Source organism: Tenebrio molitor, chromosome 5 (genome assembly GCF_963966145.1).
Source record: "Tenebrio molitor chromosome 5, icTenMoli1.1, whole genome shotgun sequence".
NCBI classification, from domain to species: Eukaryota; Metazoa; Arthropoda; class Insecta; order Coleoptera; family Tenebrionidae; genus Tenebrio; species Tenebrio molitor.
The window spans coordinates 6,845,096-6,871,195 of NC_091050.1; the positions used below are offsets into that span (position 1 = coordinate 6,845,096).

General features: G+C 35.8%; 3 protein-coding genes across 16 annotated transcripts in view; 2 read left to right on the plus strand and 1 right to left on the minus strand.

The window, feature by feature from the left end:
* D2hgdh (D-2-hydroxyglutaric acid dehydrogenase) overlaps nt 1-5,089 on the minus strand; it is a 92,597-nt gene extending 87,508 nt beyond the window's left edge. Inside the window, exon 1 of one of the 3 annotated variants that reach the window (XM_069049081.1) lies at nt 4,966-5,089. The gene's annotated coding sequence lies outside the window, so the exon portion shown is untranslated. Of the gene's footprint in view, nt 1-3,681; nt 3,823-4,965 lie in introns of those variants that run through there. The other 2 variants (XM_069049079.1, XM_069049083.1) reach the window with 2 other exon arrangements.
* Nucleotides 1-7,844, plus strand: part of LOC138131835 (polyhomeotic-proximal chromatin protein-like) — a 68,968-nt gene extending 61,124 nt beyond the window's left edge. For 2 of the 5 annotated variants that reach the window (XM_069049072.1, XM_069049075.1), the window contains 13 exons: nt 45-675; nt 724-893; nt 1,035-1,178; nt 1,605-1,815; nt 1,873-2,045; nt 2,099-2,244; nt 2,577-2,854; nt 3,308-3,513; nt 3,674-3,956; nt 6,044-6,400; nt 6,625-6,772; nt 6,820-6,979; nt 7,032-7,844. In XM_069049072.1, coding sequence (XP_068905173.1) covers nt 45-675; nt 724-893; nt 1,035-1,178; nt 1,605-1,815; nt 1,873-2,045; nt 2,099-2,244; nt 2,577-2,854; nt 3,308-3,513; nt 3,674-3,956; nt 6,044-6,400; nt 6,625-6,772; nt 6,820-6,979; nt 7,032-7,244 — 3,120 coding nt within the window. In that variant the 3' untranslated portion in view covers nt 7,245-7,844. Of the gene's footprint in view, nt 1-29; nt 676-723; nt 894-1,034; nt 1,179-1,604; nt 1,816-1,872; nt 2,046-2,098; nt 2,245-2,576; nt 2,855-3,307; nt 3,514-3,673; nt 3,957-6,043; nt 6,401-6,624; nt 6,773-6,819; nt 6,980-7,031 lie in introns of all 5 variants that reach the window. The other 3 variants (XM_069049073.1, XM_069049076.1, XM_069049074.1) reach the window with 3 other exon arrangements.
* A 3,457-nt stretch (nt 7,845-11,301) lies between these two features.
* On the plus strand, nt 11,302-24,324 carry tud (tudor domain containing protein). Of its 8 annotated transcripts, none has more exons than XM_069049061.1 (16): nt 11,302-11,440; nt 12,645-13,006; nt 15,674-15,703; nt 15,763-16,739; nt 16,792-16,854; nt 16,988-17,059; nt 17,111-17,191; nt 17,241-17,321; nt 17,373-17,816; nt 17,873-17,953; nt 18,288-18,567; nt 18,621-18,985; nt 19,037-19,339; nt 19,865-20,303; nt 20,359-21,757; nt 22,257-24,324. In XM_069049061.1, the coding sequence occupies exons 2-16, from the start codon at nt 12,650-12,652 to the stop codon at nt 23,960-23,962; spliced, it is 6,678 nt and encodes a 2,225-aa protein (XP_068905162.1). In that variant the 5' UTR covers nt 11,302-11,440; nt 12,645-12,649; the 3' UTR covers nt 23,963-24,324. The 8 variants fall into 8 exon arrangements, with proteins under 8 accessions (XP_068905162.1, XP_068905161.1, XP_068905158.1 ...); XM_069049060.1 differs by lacking the exon at nt 11,302-11,440 and having other exon boundaries at nt 11,941-13,006; nt 22,257-22,559; nt 22,758-24,324; XM_069049063.1 differs by lacking the exon at nt 11,302-11,440 and having other exon boundaries at nt 11,942-13,006; nt 22,257-22,559; nt 23,307-24,324.
* The last annotated feature ends 1,776 nt before the right edge of the window (nt 24,325-26,100 follow it).

Sequence of the window (26,100 nt, forward strand, 5' to 3'; positions counted from 1 at the left end):
GAAATCACAGGTACTGGTAATTAAAATAGGATTTTTGCGTTTAGCAAATGGCCGAGGCCAACGCTCAGGCTCAAGCTCAGGCTCAGGCCCAGGTGCAAGCCCAAGCTCAGGCACAGGCGCAAGCACAGGCCCAAGTGGTACAGCAACAGCAGCAACAACAGATGCAACAAGTTGCCTTACAACAACAACAACAACAGGAACAGCAGACGTTGGCTCCCGCACAGAGTCCCCATTTGCAGCAGGTCGCCGTGGCAGGAACGGCAACGTCCATGGGGCCACCTCAGCACACGGTGTCGATGCACCAACAAGTGGCCCAACAGGGACAGGTGATTCAAACACAAGGAGGTCAGGTTTTGACAACGGCCCAGACGGGAAGTGCGACGATAACAACCATGTCTCCGCTGCAACAAAGTCAGGCCCATCCACAACAAATCAGTGCCGACTGGAGTCACGGAAGGGTCCAAGTCATACAACAACCCCTCCAAAATCCGACTTACTTGCAACAAGTATACAATACTCAAGGACAACTTTTGATGCCCGGAAACATAGCACTGCATCCTAGCATTAACCCGCAGCAAATTCAAGTCATTACAAAGCCTTTTCAAGGGAACCAGCTGACTCCTCATATGCTAACGACAGCACAAGGAAAGCACGTACTGCAAGGAAGTCAAGCAGGTAATTTCTAGTAATCACCTGCATGCCAGTACTTATTGAATGATTTAGCTACATTCCCTGGATACACAACTATTCCTACGATTCCGACGACTCAGAACCAGCAAACTCTAGTGTTGAGTCAACTTGGGGTTATCAGCTCGCAGCCCAACATTCTGCCTAATCACTCGGCGACCGGCAATGGACAAGTGGCGCAACAGAAACAACAAGAAATGCACAAGGTGGGTAGACGATGCTGTTGTTACATACTCAAAACACTCCACTCTTCATTCCTGATGCAGTCCTGCAAGGGAGAAGCATTTCTGGATTTATTATTTTTCGACAAATTGTGAAATGGTCGTGATTGAATTTCTTCTACTTAGGTTATGGCGGGACAAAAGGTAATGCAAAAAGTGGCAAGTAATACGGGTGCTGTAGCTCAAACACAACAACAAGGACAATGTGTACAAGTATCTCAAGCAATGCTCGGCTCACAGCCGACTGCCCAAATTATCAGTCCATTACAAGTAAGGGTACAATTTTGATAATAATGCAGTAGATTGATCGAATTTTGAATTTTCACCGCACCCCTTGACCCTTGTGGCAGTATTGTTTAATATTGATTTCCACCATTACTACACCGTGTCAAAAAAGTTTAAAAAATTCCATTGATAAACATAAATAATTATGTATATGCAAAAAGTTGTTGTGTCTTTTTTGTTGCAACTAATAACAATTTAATTGCAATAAAATACAAGGTCAATCGGCTTCTTTGACTGGTGTATTACTGACTTCTTGGTAATGTGTACTTTCAAATTGTGTGATCCACGAACATGAGAAAATAATTGCAGCGGTACGTAACAACACCACGATTGACCGTATCCATTTCTTCATGCGTTGCTTTGTACTTAAGCAAACTTCCAACTCCAACGAAAATGTCTTTAATATTTTAGCCCGGAGGACAGCCGATGCAATTCGCCGCCCCGTGGCAGTTCACCAACGGTCTTCCTCAAGTCTGGACAACAAATGGCCTTCAGTCCCAGGCTTTGTTGGCCGCCCCTAATCCAATTTTCATTAGAGGAACTCAACCCGATGGATCTCCGGCGCAAGGAATGTTTATTCAGCAAAGTCCTCAAGCCACCACGATTCAAGCCCAACAGAATCGTAAGTAATCGCTCGTGGTGAATTTTATTTTATGAATTCGTCCATGAAATTCCACAGCCACGATTGCCACCCAAGGAAGTGTGCAACAGATCAATAAGCCCAGACCAGCGAACGAAAACATTCAGCCAAAACAACCAACGAGCAGACCGTTAAATATTTTACCGTCAAACACCGCAAATATCAGACCAGCGAGTTCGGTTTCCACTCAAACTATCGGAGCGCAAACTCCGGTACTTACTTCTTCTGTCTGTCGAGATTGAATGATAGCACTGGATGTTTTTAGGCTTCGATGGGAGGTAAACTTGGTACAAAAATCAGGACTAAAGCGCCTCAGATTAGAACGTCTCCAGCACCAAAGACGGATGCTTCCAATCAGACTCAGATCAAACCTTACGCAAATATACAGCAGCATCATTTAGTCGGCAACAAGTAAGTTTGTAACGTTAACAATACCGTGGAACTGGTTATTCTTGCTTTTTAATTCAATAAGAGCGAGGAAGCACCGAGTGCATTTTTCGGATGAGATTCCTGATCTTGATCGAAATTTGTGTCTAACGTTCCATAAATTAAAGAGAGATCTCTGAGTTGAACTTGTAGAGACCTCAGGTTCAACTTCGTTCCCCTCCCGACATTTCATTTGTTTACATACTTTATTCTAAGGTAAAATTCAGAGGACAATTTAGTGTTCTTTGTAACTGTCGATTAAATAAAAAAATATATCAATTTTTTGTACTTCAACGCTAACATAGTTTAATTGTTAGAATGGTCGTAATGAATACGTCAACCGGTATGACACCTGTGACACCAGGTTCGCCAATGAACGTCGACAAAAATCAACAAATAGCCAATCAGAATAAAAACCAGCAAGTACAGCAGTCGCAACAACAACAACAGCAGCAGCAACAACAACAACAGCAGCAGCAACAGCAATCACAGCAAGCTGTATTAATGCAACAACAAGCGATACAACAGCATGCGATGCAACAGCTTCAATTTCAGCAAGGCCAACCTCAACATATCCAACCCAAACCCATGATGAGTATGTTTATTTTTTAACTCCTGGTTACAACAAACAAAAAATAAATACGCTCACTATGTTTCTCTTAATTGGTCAAGATTTTATGCACACACAGTAAACATTAAATGCTCTTATGAATTACCATCAATTACTTATGCTTTTCAAAAATTAAGTTGATGGTTATTGCGATATAAAATTTTATTACGCTGTCTTGTAGGTACAAATTTATTAAGACAAAGATACCAATTCTTTTCTTTTACCAAAGTGAAAAAAAAAATGGAATTGTAACAAAACAAAGTGGAAACTGTTGTTTAAAAAGTTGTGGATTACCCACCAGCTCATAAACAAAATTACATTTTCTCGGCGTTAATGTGAAGATGAAAAACTAAACTTGGTTTTTCTGTGTATTCATTATTGTTGGTTTTAATGATTTTCTTGATACTATATAAAAACACATTTCTTGTGAATTTTCAGTGCAAACAATTCAGGGTATTCCCCAGCAGCAAATCCAAATGGCTGGAGATCGACCAATAATGCCAGTAGTTTCAATGTCACAGGCTGGAGCACAAGTTCAACAAGCCATGCAACAAACAATTCCTGGAACTCTGCAGCAAAGTTTGCCACTGCAGTCTAATCTAGCTGTGACACATCAACCCATGTCTATGGGCATGTTGCATTCGGTATGTTTTTAATACCACAAGATACATAAAAAAAAACTAATAAACTGCCATGTTTGTTTATAATTAAATTACCAAACAATTTTGAGGTTACATCTGACAATAAAGGCTGTTTACACATAAGGATTAATATCTTAATTGTTAACCGATTTTTGTTGTTTAGCAACTTACTCAAATGGCACCTGCCGGGACAATCATTGGCCAAATTCAGACTTCTACTCAGCCCACAACCATGCAAGTAACTGCGAGTCCGTCGCAAGTTCAACACTTGCAACCAGGCACTCCACAAACTATCACTATCTCAACCCCACAGCAAGTCCCGCTGCCTCCAACAGTGCCCCAATTGAAAATTGAACCTCAAGGTGAAACGACGGCCACGGCAGACAGCGCGACTCAAGGACCTGGTGCGGTTATCCCAGAGTCTACCAAAGAGGCCACAGGCGACGGTAAATCACACAGTTTAATTTACTTAACTAGAATCGTTTGTTTACCTCACGTTTTAAACGTTTAATACATGCATCTAGCATTCTAACCTATAAAATTTTCCACAACACTTTTGACATCTTAAATTATGACAGTTCTTGCGCCAATTTTTAAACAAGAAAAATAAATAAAGAAAAATAATCTCTTAAATTCTTAATGCAAATATATGAATACAGATAAAAAGTGAGAGATACCAAGATAAACAAAATACATACAACCTAAATATCAGCATAATATTTACGGTTACGAAAATTTTCGTCAATTGTGTAGTGCATTTATGAAATGATTATCTATCAGTCCATCACTAAAACTTTACCTTAAAAACATGTTAAATAATAGCAAGAAGCAAACATTGTATCTTATAATAGGTATTAAAACTATAACTCTAAATTTATGAAAAAAAAAAACAAAAAAAAACTGAACCTTTTGAGACATGTGAAGAAATAAGTACCTATCTTAAATACATTTTCAGTTGTAAGATATTTTAATTATTCCAAAATAAATATTATAAATTTAGAGCCTTTATTTTTATTATTAACTTGATATCCACATTTCACTTTATGTGGTGATTTATAAAAATGAATTTTGAAATTTAGGTATGTTCTCTACAAAATCAATGAAAAATGTTTTTAGTTTCAAATTTCTCGCGGGACGGACAGCGTTCAAACATCTACGCAGTTGTTGTTGGAGCGAACTAAACAACGTCGTAATTGAAAATTCCTCATTCAAAATGGGTTCAAGGTTTTAATTTCACCTCTCCTGTAATTTCCGTTTAGATTTTTACTATTTTTCGAGCAGTTATACCACTATCCTATTCAACAATTATTATTTGTTTTACAATGAATCAGTCACATTTTGCATCATTTTACAGTTTACAGCAACTCTTTGGAACGTTCCAATAAATTTGCACAATCTGTAGCACCCACATTGTTATGATTCACAACGCTTACTGTGTTTCTTTATTTTACTTACCAAAGGCTGTTATTCGTGTAAAAGACATTGAAGCACCCAAATTTCCTTGTTATCTCTCGTGATGTTGCACCTATTCGTAATTTTTAAACGTAGCAAGTTTGGTTTACATGTACAAGTTACCTTGTAAAAAGCACTTCTTGACCCTGAATACGAGTGAATCAACCATATTTCTTGACATTTTAAATGTTTTGTTTATAAATCAAACACACTTTTATTAGTGCAAACATTGTAACAGATTCATAGTGCTTAATATTCTAATTATTATCAGTTCATGTATGTAAATTTTAATTGTTAGTAAAATAGCTTAAAATTTGCTATTTGCAAACGCGTCTGACAGACTAATAATCGATAAGTTTAATTCTCTAATTTCCATCTCCAACTGTGTAACACATCATCGTGAGGTTTGGTATTATTTGAATTTTTTTTTTGTGGTAAAAAAAGACAGATTTGTTTCCAACATTTTTGTCAACGTTTTCGTCCAACAACAATAGTGTTCACTTTTTGCAGTAAAAATGTTTCCGTTTTTACTTCTATATTAAATTTTGCATCATTAATTTTATTGTTGATAAGAATTATCGGATGAATTTGAATGAAAATGTATTGACTCAGCTTCTGATCAAAATTTTTCTTTTCATTGACGCTTTTATGTTATACAATTTTACTGTATTAATAAATTAATCTTTAAACAAAAATTAGTCACTGAACTCAATATCTCACAATATAACTGATTCACCGGCTCACACCTAAACCATGAAAACAAAATGTTTTGAGTTCAAACGAAAATATGAGAATGAGCAAGAATATTTTCCGTTATGAGTGTATTAAAATGTTCGAACCTAGCGCATTTAGCAGTGAACAATTTGTGGAGAATTTAGTCTGTCGCAGTAAAGAAGTTGTACAATGAAATAAAAAATAAATACAAAAAAACCCTCATTTGAAAAATTGTATGTAATAAAATTGTAGTATTAGATTTGTGTAGGGGTTTTATAAAATGAAATGATTTGATCCAATTGCCGCGTTATAAATTTCAAAAGGAAATCAGCTACTTAATAAAAATCCTTTAAAATATTCTTTGCAGTGGCCCTGTCTCAACCTGAAAGTAAAGAAACTATGCCGTCCACTGATAACAAACAGCAGCAAGGTACTACGGTGGAATCCACAGGTATTCAGCTGGTACCAATTCCAGGTACGGTTCCTTCGCAACCATCAAACTTCGCAATAGCTGAAAATGGTCTTCCCATAGCTACAACCGCTGAAGAAGTGAAAGAACGATGTCCGCCGAAAGCAATGGTGAAACCCCAAGTTTTGACCCACGTAATAGAAGATTTTGTAATTCAGGAATCATCGGAACCGTTCCCAGTTACCAGAAGCGCACTTTTGGGTGATTTGAAACCGACTCAGTCTTCCAACGACAAAGAATCGGATGAACCGCCTCGTGAGTCATAAAGTTTTATCTGAATCCACCGTTGTAAATCGCGTTATTGTACACGTTCGGTTTCCGCGATGTTGCCTACAAACCCCTTTTCCAATATCCTTCTAGAATAATACTAAGTTTCATTTGCGTCATGCAAAATTTTAAATAATTAATGAGATATTGATTTATTTTCATTATTGATTATTTTTCAATAATTGAGACAAATACCCCTCTTTGTTCTGCAGGTAAGAAACGAGCCACTTCTCCTTCAAGTAATGGAATCGGAATGTCGCCTAAGGGTGAAATGGCCAAATGTGAAGCCTGTGGGACAGTGGACCTTCGCATCAAGTTTAAGAGGAACAAGCGTTTCTGCTCGCCGATCTGTGCCAAGAGGTATTTGATTTTAACACGATCATTCGCATTTATTTATTTTTGTGTAGTGGCAGATACAAGTCTGACGACAAAAAGCACAAGTGGGACAAAGACGGATCTATGGAAGTTGATGTGGATTCAGGCGCCTCCGGTGCTGAAAGTAGTTTAAGTCCAAATGACGCTTCAGAAGATGATAACACACCTAAAGTGGATCCGCTGAAATGGACCGTAAGTGTTAGTGTTTTTTTAAAAAGAGCAGTGGACTCAATTTATGTTTTAGGTGCAAGAAGTGTGCGATTTTATCAAAAATTTACCGGGGTGTTCAGATTATGCTGAAGATTTCTTGATACAAGAAATTGACGGTCAAGCTTTAATGTTGTTGAAAGAAGACCACTTGATGACGGCGATGGCCATGAAGTTGGGTCCGGCTCTGAAAATTGTTGCGAAAATAGACGATATGCGAATTGATAAAGAGCCTCCCAAACAGAATTAGAGTATTACGATTAGTTAATTTAAACGTTATTATTTAAATCATAACAATTAAGTTACAATTTGTTTAAGACTGTCGAATGATCTGATATTTTATAGTGTGTGAATGAGAAGATTTTTACGAGTGTTGTTACGTTGTTGCAAAAGTACTAAGATTTAGCAGAAAACAATTTTTGGTTTTAAAATGCTTTAATCAGTTAATAATTTAAGGACTGAGATTAATTCCTGAAACTTATCAATCATTTCCATGAATATGCCACAAGGAAAAAATACAAAGCTGTAAATGACAAAATCAGTTTCACAGTTCATTACAATTCGTTAGGTATTAAAGTAGTCATGTTGGTATATAATGGCAATACCACTGTACATAATGTGTATATTCTGATTTTATAATAATTTTTTTTCGTAGTGTATGTACATAAAAAATTTAAGTTAATAACAAATATCTACTGAAATTCAAAATTTTAGTTTATAAATCTCAGAAAAATTGTAAATAAGCGTTCTGTGCAATGTTCATTTAAAAAATTTGACGTTAGAATACGAATTACGATATTTGTTACTATTACTGCCACATAACGATAATAAACATTTGTAATTTGTAAAACGCGTATTTATTTTTCAATTTGAATGTTTAGTCAAATATAATTCTCGAATGAAAAAAAAATATAATGAAACTTTTATAGACACCACCTTAATTCCACTTTCCCTTAAATTCCTGTAGCATTATTTAATTTTATTTTGCCTTTTTGCCAAGAAAGGGTTATCACTAATTGGAGGTAAGTATTGTAAAATAACCTTCAAGGTTCATTACAATTCCATATTATTTTATTCCGAAAGACAGCAACCTTTCACCGTTATGTCATTTAATAAAAAAAAATTCTATAAAAATATATGTATCTACTTTAGTTGAAAATCACTGATTGGAGAGTCTGGTTACTTGTTATTGTTGGGCGAGAGGCCAAAGTGAGTACAAATATGAGTATATAATTATATATATTCTTATGAGACAAAACAAAATACAATTAAAATTCGAAGGTCACAAAATAAGAATAGTTTTTAATTTGTAGTAGCCAATTTAGGGCGTTCTTACTGCATACATCAACATGATATTTTTGCAAAAAAAAAATGCGGAACACAAGAAAAAAAACAATTATTTACTTAATCTTACTTTGTCTTTATTTGTTATTTTTTTAAATTCTTGTCTCATTCGTGTTCTTGGAGGGATCGCACCATTCGAAGAGTTATTTTAATAAAACGATTGAACACACTTCGTTTTACCAAAAAAAAAAAGTTTTAGTTGAGTTTGGTCCAAACAAAATTTAGGAACAAATGAGAGTATTTAATAAATTATTCTTGGTGGATTTAAATTTAACATTTAGTGAAGTGAAATTTTACTTGATAGTCAATAAACTGATTAGTGATTATTCAATAAATGCGTACCTACAATAAATAATTGTATAAAACGTGATACAACTTTAGACTGAACTTTGCGAACAATGTGATCCTATAAATGTATGTGTTTTCCCCATTAAATTTAAATACTTCTTCCTAAATATTCTAGGGTGACCAGACGTCCGGATAAAGCCGGACAAGTCCTCCTTTTTGACCAAAATTAAAATGTCCGGCCGGCTTTTTTTTACGTCCGGCTTTTTCACTCTTGATCTTGAAAGCAAAATTTTTGTCCCTCAATCAAACTCAAAACTTAAGTCTTTACTGGACTCAACAAAATGATCATCAAGATTACTTTCCACGACGTTCACGTTCGCCGTGCGTATTTCAATCGTCAAAATTCTCAATTATTTAATCTAGGTATTCCTATGGTCAGCGGGAAATACAATACTATCGGGTGTTTTTTTTTTATTTCACCTCAAAGTAGGCGTTGAAGAGTCGATTGTGAACGCACTATACGGATCAGTTGTTTAAATCATGCCTTTTTGAACGAGTGGTGCATTCACAGTCAACTCTTCGACGCCTACTTTGAGGTAAAAATTAAAAAAAAAAACTTTAACATACTTTTTTTTTTGTTCACTAATTGTCATCCTTTTCTAATAAAAATCATCCTTTTTTGCCTTGTTTGTCCTCTTTTGTCATGTTGACTTCTGGTCACCCTAAAATATTCTCACGAAAACACTCGGTCAAGTTAGAATAATATAGCGAAGAAAAAAAGGAAAGGTGTAATCGTCACCAGACTCTTTTCACGTGTTAGTACGTCATTTGTCAAGTACAACACTTCTCACACTAAGCGTGTTGAAAAGAAAATGTCTATAAATCTTAATTTGTCTAAACCCCAATACTCTGCTGAACGATGGATACATGCTAGAACAATTTTCTTTTTGAAAAGATTTTACTGGAACATATTTCCCTCATTAAAAAATTCCGTTTCTTCCTGTTTTTTTTTTGTCGTGAATTCATTAATTTAAAATATTTGCTTTTTGAGAAACGGTAATTACATAAGTAGGTGGCATAAAACAGACCTAAAAGTCCACAAACTTTCTAAAGAAGAGTCTCGGACCTGAAATTGTTGGAGCGGCCTGTCCAATTTAGTTTATGATACCGCTTCCAGTAATTTTACCCAACATCTGGCAAAACCCGCCAGCATACCACCCCTTATTTAGAGGAGATTCTTGTTCATTTTGTTAGATTTTAAGTTAATTGATAAGAAAATGTAAAGAAACAAACATTGTAAGACTCAATACACTGTCGCTTTACACAGAAGCATATATCCTTTTATTTGATCAGTCCACATTGTGCGAATCCCTTTCACGTTAAGAGAAAATAACCCGGACACGTACCTAAGTGGCGTGTCAACGTTCGAACTCCTGGGCACGCCGGCACGGACCAACCGTCAGGCCGTTTTCACATACACCGGCAAAACTGGAGCCGGCACCGGGTACAATGTAACCAAATGAAAACTTTCACACATACTCCGGTCCGGCTATAAATTTACCATTTTTCATAACTCAAAATAACATGTTAAAAGTAAAAAAAAAAAAATTAAAATGCCGAAAAGTAGGTAACCCCAATTACCAAGGGCGGCGGGTCAGGTCAGGTCTGGTCAGATTTTTATACGTCTGGAATGAGGAAGAGAACGGGAACCCATGGTTTCGGGGCATTACACTGTTAATTTTCAATGAATAAAGACGTGAGTTAGAATCTTGGGTAGTTAATGAACGCCCATTTTACGTCCTGATTTTTCATTGTTCCAAATGAAACCTAATTGGCAATTAAGAACCTTTTATCCGATTCTAAAAATATTCCTAACAGCTATGAGAAATATCTATTAGTATTTTTTAATCTTTAGTCACCTTCTAGACTCCACTTATCATCCCAAATCCCATATCCTGCATTTTTATTTTGCAGCAACAAAATACTACAATTGTCTACATTATTTTAAATAATTTTTTGGATACACATGACAATTTAAAATTTGTTATAATAATTTACACATAATTTTAATAATTATTCTTGAATTTATTTGAATATCAGTAATAAAAATCTACGGTTTTGTCTAGAATAGTCCACTGGGGTCGTTGAATGAGGCTGTGGTGGAATGCGCGCTGATTCTCCATCGACCAGAAATTAGTGGCTTCAAAACGCTATTTCCGTGCTATTTAACATAAACATAAAAGCATCTAAAGTATGTTACCAATTACGTATGTGTGAAGCTAATCACTTTCAAAAGTTCAAGCACATTAGCGAAGAGTGGCAACGACCACACAAAGTAGGTTGTTGTAGGTCCACTGGATTGTCCAGTCAAAAATAATAACAATCAATGAACATCTGCTTGAAGAAATAACAACGAACGGTACTCATTGATTCCACACGAATTTAGTTTAACTTTCGAAATAATTTCCCCTTCAACTCTTGGTTTTTTATGAACAAATTCCAGAGTTTTTTACTCACCTAGTTTGTCTCAGTTTGGTTTTTTATCATAACCCCAACCCGCCGGTACTCCTGGCTTAGCGGAGTACTCTCATCGACTTAACGATGTTGGTATGTCGTGTCCATTCGACTTGAACGTGACGGGCAGCGGAGTGGACCGGCAAAATTTTATTTAATTGTTCTCGATGGTTCACGATAGGAAGGCAATGCCATAAAATTACAGTTTGTGTTTTGTGTTTGTGTCGTAGATCTATGTTAGTACCGTTACCGTTCTTTCCTCTTCTGCAAAACTATTGGGTGTGGAACTGTATTTTTTAAGTAAGTATAGGCACTTTGAATTTACGCATTTGTAGTTTACTGCAGTGGCGGTACTTATTTATCGTAAATCAACAAATCCCACACGATAATGTTATTTGATTGTTATCCATAACGAAGCAATAGCGCGGAATGTACTACGGAATTGCATTACACCTTCGTAATGTTCACATCTGTTAACATTTTTGTGTCTAAAAGAAATTAAGCACTTAAGCACTTTTTGGGTTTGTGGTGCTAGTATAGTGCTAGTTACAGAACCACGACGTAAATTTAAAAAAAACTGCGACAGTACTCAGTTCAAAATGCAAAACCTGGGGTTGCGAGTGAGAAACTTTTGACGAATAAATTTATTGGATCGTAGCTAACAGTCAGCAGATTATTGTTTTTTTAAACAGATAAGTTGTTTTTCTAAAATTCGTACTTATTGTTTGTAGGAATGTGCTTTTTTGGCTGGAGGCCGTGTCAACTTTTTAAAATTTCGCGCGTATCTTAATTAACCAATGCGAACTGTAGAGGTCGCGTAATTTTTTCATAACCTTTCTTATTGGTTTTCCACAGCGTTTCAAATAAAAGTTGTCAGTTTTCCGTGCCGGTAAGGACTGTTTTTCTAATGTGTTCACGAAATAAGAATTGTCGTCATCAAAAGCCGTGATGGACGCCCAATCCAACTGTCTCTTCATTACATATGTGGAGAAGGAAGGTCCGTTCTTAAAAGTGTGGGGACAAACAGACAAAAACACGTCACTCTACGTAGAGCAAGTCTTGCATACGTTCACAAACCAATTTGACAACGGTTTATGCATTCCACATCCAGAAACGTTGCAGATTGGTATACTTTGCTGTGCGAAATACAAAGACAACAAGTATTACAGAGCGAGAGTCACGAGTTTAAATTTCTTGCATAATAGATACATCGAGGTTAATTTTGTTGACTATGGCCACAAAGATGTTGTCCCAATTACAAATATAAGATCTTTGGAAGGCTTTGAAACATCTTTCATTTCGATTTCACCTCAGGCTACCAGTTTTTTATTAGCTGAAGCTGTGTGCCCTCGAGGTGAATGGAATGATGCATATCTTGATGAAATTTGTAAAGAAGTCCGCTATACTGAAGTAAACTTTAGTATTATTGCACAAGTTACTAAACATTACCTCGTCAGATTGTTTGTGGGTGTAAATGATTTAGCTATAATTTTAATTTCAAAAGGTCTTATGAGACACACATCACTGACAACACAAGAAGCAGTCCTTTTATCCATGATGCCCAGAACTTCACTACAGCAACCTCCAGTGCAGCAAAATATTGTTACTTATAAGGCATTCACTTTGGAGCCAGGAAGCCAGTATGAAGTCTATGTTTCCTATGTTACTGATGGACCTTGTAATTTCTCTATACAATTAAAACAATCAGAAGAAGTGCTAGGGAAGCTGATGAAAGAAATCAATTCCATGACTTTGACACCTGTTGAAGGTATACCAATTCCTGGTACTGTTTGTCTGGCCAGGTGTATGGAGGATGGACATATTTGTAGAGCAGTTGTTACAAATGAAGTTGATGGCCAATATAAGGTATGTGTTGACTGCACAAAATTTTTGAAATTACATTTATGTAAATTAAGTTCTAAGTTTATTTATTAGTGTTTGGATAACAGTAAATAATGCAATAAAAGTAAATACATTGCATTCTTAATAAATAAATAAAGAAATGGGGTCAAAAATGTGATCTATATGTCATTATAATTTTTATACAATTTATCTAAACCTAATTGAGATGGATGAAGAAAGTAAAATAATTATGATGAAAATGAAATTTGCAAATGTGGGAGGTTTAATTTTTTGTGTTGTCAACTCTGACAGAATTATTTAACCAGCTTGTGAGGAAGTGAGACTTGTGATATTTGGCTGTACTATTATTTAATCAATAAACAGTGGTTTAAAATTAGAATTGCGTATTGCGTAATTATTTTGTTCTTTGTTATTGTTAATCGCATAATTACATAATATTTTTTTTCCTAATTTTTGGCAATACTTTATTTATTTTTTCATTTGTTCTCGTTACCATAACCAGGCTAAGTAGATTTTTTTAATTGAGAAAAAACAGTTGGTGGCGGACTAATGACATGACAACTGTAGTAAATTATATTCTCCCTTGGGCTGACTTGTATTTTAAAATTTCAAATTTGTAACTTTAAAGACACCAGAGATAAATCCTTCTCAACTTTTCGCGCGGACACCCGGTATGTTGCATTTAACTTTAATTTCTTGATTGGTAGGTAACTTATTAGAAAAGCTGCCTTTGGTAGTCATAACAAACTTAACCTGTAGGTCATTTAGAATTGGACAGTTGATTGAAACAAAATATCTACAAATTACCCTTTGTTAACGTATTTCAAGTTACTCAATGAGCTTACCATCGCTAATAAAATTTGATGAAGCAAAACCAAAAGGAAATTACTAGTCTATAACTAGTTTATAGTTTGAAGAACATAATTTCACATGCCGTTTTTAGTTGGGGGTACTAAGGAGAAAGACCATATCTGAACGACAAAGTATTATAAAGTTCAGTTCAATCTTCATAATCATAAACAACAAGCAAATATTTTTATGAATCGATATACATAGTTAAATGTAAAAAAAAAACATAAAGTGTTACACACTCAGTTATCTGCACCGACTGCAGTAATTTTTTTTTTTTAAACAAGAGCAGATTTAGCACAAGCTTAATTTTTTGGTTTGCATCAAACGCACATTTCTATTTAGACGCCACGACTTTGTGAACAAATTGAGATGCTCATATCGATTTTCGCAAATTATCTGAGTGTGTAAACCCAGGATAAAAGCCCGCAGGGAGGTAAAATAAATTACAGTAATAAAGTAATGAAAAAAGTTTTGAAAAGTTGTCGGCATTTTGGGATTAATTGGACAAATATGGTGAATAGCTGGGGTTTTAATTAGCAAGATGTTTCGCTTTTGAAAGGTTCTAAACTAGTGGTTTCGACACCTTGAAAGCTCAAGGACCTTTGCATAAAAAAGAAATATTTTAGGAATATAATTCCAGTTGTTAGTTTTTAGTAATTAATCAGCTACTTTTTACTTTGAGAAAAAATCATTTTTATATTTTAAATTTTTGTGTTCCCCACTATTATCTGTCCGATATCATCATAATAGTGTTATAATGTAATTTATGGCTATCAGACTTTCACCATCCCTGTCCCTTTTGCAGATAGACTTAGCTTAAATATAAAAGCGGGACCAGGAGTTGTGAATGGTCACTCCGTCACTCCTTTTACTCTCGTTACTACTACTACTACCACAACGGTCAGAGAGTTAAGTTGTATTGTATAATTGTTGATGTTAGTGTTTAAATAAATACGATCAAAACTGCAACCATCTTGTTTATTTGAGGACACTAGTAGCCACACGTAATCTTTTTAACAACAAGTAATAGCGAACGCCGTAAATTCGGGCTATTACAACAATAGAATCGCAGTTCATTGTGTGACACAATATAATAATAAATTGCAAAATGACAAATTGTAGATGAAGTAAACTAAAGTAACGATTTTGAAATTTTTAAAATTATTTTTTATTTAAAACATTTTAAATATGTAGTTTTAATTTGTTAATTAAACGGCAGTTTATTGTGTTACTGTTTACACCTACTCGTATTTTCATATCAAAAAAGACACAAATAAGTGAAAGTTGACTTTTTTTAACGAACAATCGTAATGAAAGTATGTATATAATATTTTTTGTAATCATTTTATTCAATTCATTGTTCAAAAATACCTACTATACATTTCTGTTTTTTTTTTTATTTCGCATAAATCCTTTTAGGCCAAATTTCTCAACTTGCATGCAAAAAAATGTCGTGTGCAACACGTTATGAAAGTCGTTTTTTCACTCAAAAAATGCGACAATAATGAGGAACACATTTATATGCCTGTACTCCATATATGATAAAATTTTATACAATAACTTGGGTACGGTATCGGTGTAACACACTTTGCATTTTATAAAATAACCCAAAAGCAATTTCTGACCTTGAATGCAATGTGGTTGACTATGATTTGTGGATTTTGAATGTTTGCAATATCGACAGAAAAACAAGCACAAGTTATTTTTGCTGCAAACGACTGAATTATTAGTAGTTGTAGACATGAAATAAAGCAATTTTTAAATCAGTATTTTTTTAAATTACGTAGTAGTGCAAAATCTTTAAAAAAATATTTTTAGATGAAAACTCCCTCAAATGAAGCTAAGATTGTAATATTTTTAAAATATTTTATATCAACTTAATGAAGCTAAGATTGTAATATTTTTAGGTATTTTATGTCGACTTCGGCAATTTTGAAGTGATTCCTTTGGAAGCGCTCTACGAAATTCCTTTTAAATATGTAATACCCAAAGTTATGGCTATCAGATTTGCATTAGCGGGCGTGGAAAAATCAACTGTGACACTAGAGATGCAATGTGCTTTCAAAAAATTTGTCGATAATCGCCTCATTCACATGAAAGTAATGCCAATGACAGCTCGAACTTCTCTTCCTCGTTGCGAGCTTTGGGATCCCGAGACTCAAATCAGCGCTTTAGACATTGTTCATCAAGCTGCATCTACAAGATATCCGGAACATATTTCTCTCAATCGAGGATTCAGTCAACCGATCAAAGTTAGCTACGTGTTCAGTTGTAACAGATTTTATGTTCAATTGAAGTCTAAAGAGGATGATTTGCTAAGACTCATGCTGGATATACAGGGTTTGTGCAGAGATAGTGATGGCATTAATAATAACAAAATAAAAGTGGGACTACCTTGTTACGCGTTATTCGAAGCTGACCAACAATGGTACAGGAGTCAAATTGTCGAAGTGCAAGGAGGGACTAAGGCAAAAGTACAGTATGTTGACTATGGAAATGAAGAGGTGGTGTCGACGTCGGCGCTTAAGCCTATTGAAGGAAAACAATTAACAATCTTAAGACCTCAGGCAATTGAATGCTGTTTGAACGGCTATCAAAATATGGAACCGGATCTAGAACGTGACAATTTATTAGAGGAACTTATTCTGGAACAAGAATTCACGATGAAAGTTGTTGAAATGCAAGGGAAAAAGGCTTTAATTGAGTTGATCGATGGAGCAAATTATAACGTAGCTTCACTATTGTTGGATAAGATAGCAGTTACTAGATCTCAAGTTAGTCCAATGTTGGTTCAAGCGGGAAACAAGATCGAACACAGAAAATCAGTTCATCAATACAATTCTAGAGATCAGTCTGATAAACAAGATTACCGTAAATCTGACCGGTTAGAATTTTGAATTTTTTATCGTTCATATTTTAATAAGTCTTTATTAAAGGCAATGGACAGCAGATTCTTCACCGGACAGTTCTGGTTGGAGACAAGACAATAAAAGCCCTCGGTACGTAGCTTAGAGTAGTTAATTTTTTATTTTTTCGATGGAAAATCTGTTATATGGCAAGTAGTAAATTGTAGTTTTAGTTTGCCATTTACTTTAACATTTTAATTTTAATTAATTTATTTGTTTATTGTAGAAGTAAAAATAATTTTGAAACGAACGAAAGCAACGAAAGTAGTTCTTGGCGACAAAATAATAAAGGTTTCAAGTAAGTATTAATCTTTATGAAAACGAAGAAAATACAAAAGTTAATTTGTAGTAAAAATTACGAAAAAAACAAACGCGACGTAGATCTAAACGATTCGACAGATAGCGATAGGCACAGTAGCAAAGGATATAAGTAAGTTTCAGCTTTTTTTGAAGTATTATAAGTACATTTGATTTTGTAGTAAAAACGATAGAAATAGGAACGATTTTAGTACTAAAAATTCAGAAAGCGGCAGCTCTTGGAAACAAAACAGAGCTTTCAAGTAAGAGTGAACAAATTTACCGTGTTCGTGATTTTATTGTTTGTTTTATAGTAAAAATCAGGATCGACATAATAAAAATAACGAGTGGGGTAGTAACGATGAGAGAAATAGTTCGCGACAGAAGGACGACTGGGGTACCGACCGGCAAAATTCCAATTCAAGAGATAAAGACGACTGGAATGATGTTAAGGAAAATGATGCCAGAAATTATAATGCAAAAGATAAAGATAACTGGAGTAACAATAGAGAAAATGACAAGAAACATTTTAATTCAAGGAATAGAGATAATTGGACCAACAACAGAGATAATGACAAGAAGAACTTCAATGCAAGAGATAAAGATGACTGGGGTAGTAATAGAGAGAACGATAAGAGAAACGTCAATTCAAGAGATGGGAACGATTGGGGAAACAAACGGGAAAAAGATAATTGGGGAAATAATGATGATAAGAGGAATTTTCATTCAAAAGACAATTTTCGAAAAAATAAAAATAGGTATGTTTTAATTTTAATAATTTTATCCGGTGTCACAAATAAAAACGTATTTGCAGATTCGACGAAGGCAACGATGACTGGAATTCCGAAGCAGCACATAAGTCAGGCGGCTTCAAGAAAAAACCGGATTTTAAAAGGTACGTGATAGTTGATGTTTTTTAAGTATTTTTTTGTTCGACACTGTCAGAACTTGAGAATTTTCTCCTTTATGAACGGATTGTCACAACTTGTCAAAACGAAACGTCAAGCTAATTTTAAAGATTTTAAGCGATTTGGAGCCCTAAAGGGGCTCGTCGAACAAAAAAAAACGTCGTATTCAACTCGTTTGTGTGTAAATTGGGCTCTTTATGACGCTCGTGGGCCTTTAAAACACTCGTGTCACTTGCATTTTAAACTGACCCATTCATGCCATAAAGAGCCCAATTTATACACGAACTCGAATATACTATTATGTTTATCAACGAGTTGCAGGGAAGCAAGTGAGCTTAGTTCAAGTGGGTCCGAGAAGAGCTTCCGAAAGGGGTTCAGAGATAATAGTCGCAATAAAAATAAGCCTAACTTTAATAGGAAAGGTGATTCGAGTGGTGATACTTGGAACGCTGGCGCCAGTACAGTTTTAGAACCTGTACCGAATGCGGCGTCGAGTACTGCAAGATTTCACGTTATGAATGTCGATCAAACCGAGGCGGTTGTCAACATAAGTTGGTTCCATCATCCAGGGAACTTTTACTGTCAGCTTGAAAACACACAAGTAATGTTTTGTTTTTGCCCAAGCGTTACAGAATTCAAGTTTTTTTTATGTAGGAGGAGTTCAAGCGAATGATGGATGAGATACAGCAAGCTTACAAAAATCGTCAACCGAGTACAGCAACAGTTGGATCTCCGGTCATCGGTTTATTCCCGGAAGACAGCGTCCTTTATCGTGCGCAAGTCTTGGAAGTTACAGGTTCCCAATTCAAAGTTTATTACGTGGATTTTGGCAACGTTTCCGTGATAGATAAAATGTGGCCGATTGAAATGCGATTTATGGAACTTCCCGCTCAAGCAATTTGCTGTAAGTTGGACGGAATCGAACCACCGTCAGACACTTGGCCAGATGCTAGCAGTTATAGTCGTTATTTCGACAAAAAGCAATTTTTCTGTAGATTTATTTCAACGGAAAACGATAGGTTGACTTTAAGGACTTAAAAAAAATCTAGTATTGACGAAAATATTTGTAGGGTTGCCGTCAAGTTAGAATGTGACAACGAAGATATTGCAAATTTGTTATTGAGGGATGGTTTGGCAAAAGCATTGGTCCCGATAGCGTCACCGGAATTACCACTATTCATTGGGCAACAGTTTAGAGCAATGTTAATCAGTGTTAATAATTTGGGAGATTTTCTTATGTCTCTTCAATCGGGGATTTTACTGAAATGCGGAATCTTTAATTTAGGTGAATCCACCGAAACTTGGGAAGACAATCTCAAAGCGAAGTTAGATAATGTCTTAATTGTCTACGTAGATGATTTGAAAGAAGACCGGTGAGTTATGTCGTTAAATATTTAAAAAACTATTTTCGTAACTTACCAGTCGGTCTTTAGTAATTGTTTTGTTGTAATACGGATTATTCATGACACAAATATCACCAGAGTATGGTGTAACTTTGGCTTTAAATAACGAGGTTATAAATACTAAATTTTAAGTTAGACCTGCTGGAAATTTTTGTTGTTAGCTTCGTTTACAAAATTTAAATATGCACTTTTGTCGCGAGAAGTTGACATTTTTGTCATTTCAAAACTTCTGCTGTTGCCAATGTCAAAATGACCCAACAAAAAAAAAATAAAGTCTGTCTCAATTCTAAATTTCCACCAACACTGCATTCTACGATTTTTTTAAATTTCAACTCTGGTCGACAATGTTTAATGTATGTATTTAAAAAAGAACTATACAGGTTTTAGTTACTTTTTACCGGATGATTTTTAAATTTTATTTCTAGCCGACTATATTTCCATTTTTAGTATTAAAAAACGAACTATACGGATTTTAATTACTTTTTTCATTTGTAGATTGGAGGTGACGTTGTACGATGAGACTGGATCAAAAATAAAGTTAATTAACAAGGACGAAGAGGCATATGAATCTGTAGATCTCATCTGCCCCCATTTAATAATGTATTCATCTTTATCGGGCGAAGTCACTCACGTCGAGAATAACATTGTGTATATTCAACCGTCCACTTGCGCTGAAATGATTGAATATTTACTAAGCACAATTTATGAGTATTACGAAAATAGTTCTGTAGAAAATCCGTTAGTTCCTGTTGAAGGTTACGTTTATGCCACAAAAGGATCTGATGCAAACTGGTACAGAGGACGAGTGACAAGCTCAGAAGATGATAAAGTTACAGTTAATTACTTGGATTATGGCAATTCTGAACAAGTTGAGTTGAATGCGTTAAGAGAACTTACGACCCAATTTATGGAAATACCATTTGTATGCGTAGCGGTGAGTGTTACATATTACAGAGTACATTTTTCAACTGAACGAATTATTCATGCAGGTAACGGTTAAGGACTCCACTTGCGAACTGATTGGTAAATTCGTTGATGTCAATCTCATATTCACAGAAAATGGTTTAGAGGGTACCATTGAAACGATACACGGTTCATTAGTACAAGAAGAAGTACAGAATGTAGAAGTAGTAGAAACAGACACGAACGAAGTTGTCGAGACTCCTAGTGAATCTTCCAAATCCTGTGGGACTCAAGTAGTACTAAGTCATGCCGACAGTCCTAGCGACTTTTATCTACAGTTGGCGGAATCTATAGCGGCGATAGAGCAGTTGCAAACCAGTTTACAAGAACAGATAGCGGAAATGGTAGACATGGAGAATCCAGTAGTAGGTGTCCTTTGCACAGCCCCTTATTCTCTAGACCAGCAATGGTATCGCGCACAAGTGTTGGACGCAGACGCTGACATTACAACTGTGCGATTCGTTGATTACGGCAATACTGACGTTCTCGATAATCAAACGACTGTAGTTAAAACTCTTCCACCGAGTTTATTGTCGTTGGAAGTCTACGCCACGAGGTGCAGGTTGAAGATCAAACCCATCGACGAAGAATGGACGAGTGCGGCATCTGAACGTTTCGAACAGTTGTGCAACGCCGAGTCGTTGACTGCCCAGTTCGTCAACCAGGATGAAAAGACCAATTACGTGGAGTTGTACTCCGGCGGGGTCAACGTTCGCGAAGTCCTGATTGAGGAAAACTTGGCCTTACCGGACCAAGTCGTGCCGAAATCGAACAGCGTAGGTTTCGTAAGCCACCTCAACTCGCCGTCCGAATTCTGGGTGCAATTGGAAAATTGCGTTGAGGAATTGGAATGGGTGGCCGAGCAATTGTCAGGATCTGAGAGTTTTTCCGAACTGGAGGATCTGGCTCCGGGTGCCCTGTGCGCAGCACTGTTTCCCGACGATCAAATGTGGTACCGTGCCAGAATTTTGTCCAACACCGTTGCCGGAATTGAAGTGGTGTTCATCGACTACGGCAATTCATGCACGATATGCAGTTTGCGGGAACTCCCGGAAGATCTGGTAATGTTGCCGCCTTTAGCTCAAAAGTGTAGCCTACAGAAACCAGGAAATTTGACGACTTGGGGTCCGGAAATGGTGAGGAAATTTAGCGAGATCTCGGCCGACGGACAGACCACGTTCGACATCAAGAAATTGAGCACTGGCGAGACGGCATTGGTCGAGTTGTTGGTGGATGGAGTGGACGTAACGACGTTGATTATACCGAAAACGGAAGATGTACGAGTGAAGAACTTCGAAGGGTTGGACAGCATGGTCCTGCTTAAAGAAAATGAGGAATTGCAAGGGAAATACAAATTGGAAAGTCTACCAGATATTACGTGGAATGAGGATTCGTTAAAGAAGTTTGCAGAGCTCAACGATGAAGGTGAGTTACTAACTTCTTTGTTGAATTTTTACAAAATTTAAAGCAAACAAATTAACGAAAGAAGTTTGAAATGGTACGTGGTCTAGTTTTTTACATCAAGGGTGAAACGATAAACTCCGTACACTGATAGATAGCGTGTTTTTAAATTCTATTTCCAAAATATAACGCAGTGAAAAATACTAAACTCTCCACCTCGTTATTTAGGAAACCATTGTAACTTTGCAAATTAATTCCCGCCAGTAATAATCTTACGCCTATGATGTTGTTTACAGAATTACAGCTGTCACTCTGAAAGAAGTTTGAGTACAAGTGTTTTCAATTGTTATAAAACTGTTGTTGAAATTATTGATTCTTCGAGTATGAATGAGTAACAAATGTTTTGGGCGCTATTCTACTTTTTACCGCGTAGACACTTGTCTCTATGTCTGTCAAAAAACGTGCAATCTATCACTGTACTACAATGTTTGCAAGAATGTAACGAAATCTTTTTGATTAACAGGTAAAACCGTCTTCCAAGCGGAATTCGTTTCAAATGATACAGTCAGGTTGTATCTTGGTTTAAACGATATCCGACTTGACTTGAATGGTATAAAAATGACACCAGCTTCTAGTCCTTTGAAAGTTCGAACAGAAAGAACGGACAGTGAAATTATGCACAACATCGCACATTCCGGTAATAGTGAAAGTTCGATCAATGAAAACATTTTAGTGGTTGATAGCATTAATCAAGACATAGACAACACGGTTGAGCACCTGATTACAACGAGCACTAGTAACGAAGAAACTAGGACATTCGTGGAAGGTATAGTTACTGATCTAATCGATAGCTCCACGACTAACCCAGCCGAATGTACTAACGTTGATTCTCACCCAAAAACTATTATTAACGACCTGGGAGAGGAAAATACTAACCAGAGTGAAAACGCTAATCTCATTGTAAAATCGCTACTAACCGATGTCGTTGACCAATGCACCAATCATGGCGAAAACTCTAATTCAGATTCCATTGTGAGGCCCATAGTTTGCAGTATTGTAGAAGACAACATTAACGCAACTGAAATTTCGGCCAAGAGTTCAATAGCTGAATCAGTCATCGATAGCTCCGCGACTAACCCAGCCGAGTGTACTAACGTTGATTCTTACCCAAAAACGATTATTAACGACGTGGGAGAGGAAAATACTAACCAGAGTGAAAACGCTAATCTCATTGAAAAATCTCAACTAACCGATGTCGTTGAGCAATGTACCAGTTATGGCGAAAAGTCTAATTCAGATTCCATTGTGAGGCCCATAGTTTGTAGTATTGTAGAGGACAACACTAACGAAACTGATATTTCGGCGGAGAATTCCATACTTGAATCGTTAATCGATAGCGCCACGACTAATCAAGCCGAATGTACTACTAACGTTGATTCTCACACAAAAACGATTATTAACGACGTGGAAGAGGAAAATACTAACCAGAATGAAAACGCTAATCTTATTGGGAAATCTCTACTAACCGATGTTGTTGAACAATGTACCAATGATGGCGAAAACTCTAATCCAGATTCCATTGTGAGGCCCATAGTTTGCAGTATTGTAGAAGACAACACTAACCAAACTGAAATTTCGGCCGAGAGTTCCATACCTGAATCATCAGTTGCTGATACCAGTGAAGACAGTCCCGTTTGCGGTGAAAATTGTAATCCTAATTCCCTTCCAGAAACTTCGGATCATCTTGTAAAGGATGATGCCGTCGAAACAGCGTCTACTAATGAAGAAAATGTAATTTCGGAGACATCACAAAGTGCAAGTCCAAGTGGAGCTTCCGATAGAGAGAATAAAAGTGATGCTTCACTCTTAAACAAATCGGACGACAGTGTTGGCAGCGAACAAACAAAGGACAAGAATGAAGTGCAAGAAGAGGTGGACACTAGTGAAGATAAATCTGGTGAAACAAGTTCGGTTGAGGATACTCACCTTGTGATAAATTCCGGTAATGATCTAAAAGTTTGTGAAACGGGAGACACAAGTACTAAAGAACCCGAAAATGTCGCATCAGACTTGAATTTGTCAACCGAGGCAGCATCTAAGAGTACAGATAAACCGGATCAAGACGTTCCAGAATCTGATAATTCTAAAGCTAAGAGTGAAGATAAGGTTGATGATGGGAAGGAACAAGACAGTTCTAATTCAGACAAGGTCCAGCCGCTTGATGGTTGAAGTTATCCAATGTCAAACAAGCTGAAGTCATTTGTAAATACGGCCACGTTGAATTTGCAATTGTTTTTAGTACTTTTTTATATTCCTATTGATGCCGATGTTTTAGTTTAGTTATTGTTAATTTACCATATTTTTTTAGTTGAACTAAGCTATTAGATAATTTTTTTAAAAATATTCTTTCAATCTTGAATTTGTTGGTTATTGACCTTTAATATTAAAAGAAACATTAAAATAATTATCTATACGTTTGTCCTAATTTTTGTTTTTTGATATTTTGAAATGGGAGAGATCTCTTATTTTACTTCGTGAAACACGCGAAAATAAAATGTATTACGTTCAAATAATAAAGTTGTTTATTTAAATTTGTTGGTTTGATTTTTTTGGTAAAAAAAACAACGTGCGTGTTTCATCGGTTGCGAATGGCAGTTTCGTCAGATCAAGCTTAAAAAATACATATTCAGAACTTAAATCGTAATAGGAGTACAAAACAGAGTAGGATATTAATGGAATTCGGTTACACCGATGGACGTCAACATTATTTATTTTTTTCAAAAAAATTGGTCCACAAAAAGTATTAAAAACAATTATCTGAGTGAACAGGTAGTGACCTTCACCCTTAACAGCTAGTACACTAACGGAAGCCAAAATTGCATAATATATAAATTACAGCGTTACAAGCAGTAGGTATGTGCATTTAAAATCATTGGAATGGCTTGGCAAATGTAGCAGCAATATAAAATACAACCCACGAAGAGAGCACAGTTGAATTGGCAAGTGCTATTTAACGAATTACAACGTGTCTCAGAAATAAGTACATTAATTTTAATTGGTTACTCGTTAATAGAAACAGTATATTTCAATATATTTTTTTCCTAAACCTTGATTTATCCAATAATTTATTATTGAAAGATGGAGATTATTTGCTTCGCCGTGCTGATAAGCGGAAGAAGAAAATAGTAGTTTATTTGACGAGTGCCAAAAAAGCCCAATTGACACACGAACGAGTTGAATACGTTTTTTTTTTTGTTCGACGAGCCCCTTAAAGGCTCCAAATCGCTTAAAATCTTTAAAATTAGCTTGACGTTTCGTTTTGACACGTGGTGACATTTATGAAAATCCGTTCAAATAGGAGAAAATTCTCAAATTCTGACAGTGTCGAACAAAAAAAAAACAAATGTAATAAAACTTTCACTTGTTTTTTGCTACCTTATGCACAGTGACAAACTGCTGCGCCCGTTACTGTGACCTATAATGAATAAGAGTGGAAGAGAAAAAAGAGAATCATGGTACAAATGAAAACAATTTTATAATAATAAATATTTTAAACTGACCGTAATGAATCCGCCCATACCGAAGATAACGACAAAATGTCTCCTAAAATTAGTGTACCTATTAATCCGTAAAAATTCTCATGAAGTAATCAGAGTAATCACTAATCATTACACGAAGTGTTCAAATAAGTGACCGCCGTTACTGTCAATACAACAATGAAGGCCCCTACGAAATAATTCTTCCACTCTTTCCAGCATACCTGTTATTGCGAATTGTGGCAGCATTTTCCTTCATGCATGAAATCGCACTTCACCATACGCCAACACATACATCAATGTATTCACTATTCGAATTCGAAAATAAACGCGCCATTTTCACAAAATTTTAGCTTAAATCACAGAATCAACACGAAAACACCTGCCTTTTGTAGTTGGATAACACTAACTAAAAATGTAATCCTCTTGTCTCTACCTCGGCCGCGGAGCGAAAAAACTTTATTCCAAAAACAATGTTTTGCGCGGATTTTATTTATGTAACAAGTGAATATAATAGTAATACTTTTTTTTACGAGAAGGATCCGCCGAGTAAAAAAAAGATATTTTACTTACGAGTTGCATACAATTTTTTTTTGGCGCCCGTAAGTTTAAAAATTTTATTACTGCGTTAAAAATGATACGCTACGGAACTTTTTTTAGCGCTTCTGGACCTCTGGACCGATTCAAAAATCACATACATATTTTACAAACACAAATAAATGAAAAAACCTGTGCATTTAATAACGGACGCCAAAAAAAAACTATTATTTCACGGTCACCGTCAATGAATCAAATAACTAGAAAATAGACAGCTCGTTAATTTATGGGGCG

Bases quoted from the DNA above. Each gene is read 5' to 3' on its own strand.
- tud (XM_069049057.1), top strand. From the start codon at position 12,089: ATGGACGCCCAATCCAACTGTCTCTTCATTACATATGTGGAGAAGGAA. The intron at 17,954-18,287 runs GTACGTGATAGT...AACGAGTTGCAG, and splicing joins AAAAAACCGGATTTTAAAAG to GGAAGCAAGTGAGCTTAGTT. The intron at 19,340-19,864 runs GTGAGTTATGTC...TTTCATTTGTAG, and splicing joins GATGATTTGAAAGAAGACCG to ATTGGAGGTGACGTTGTACG.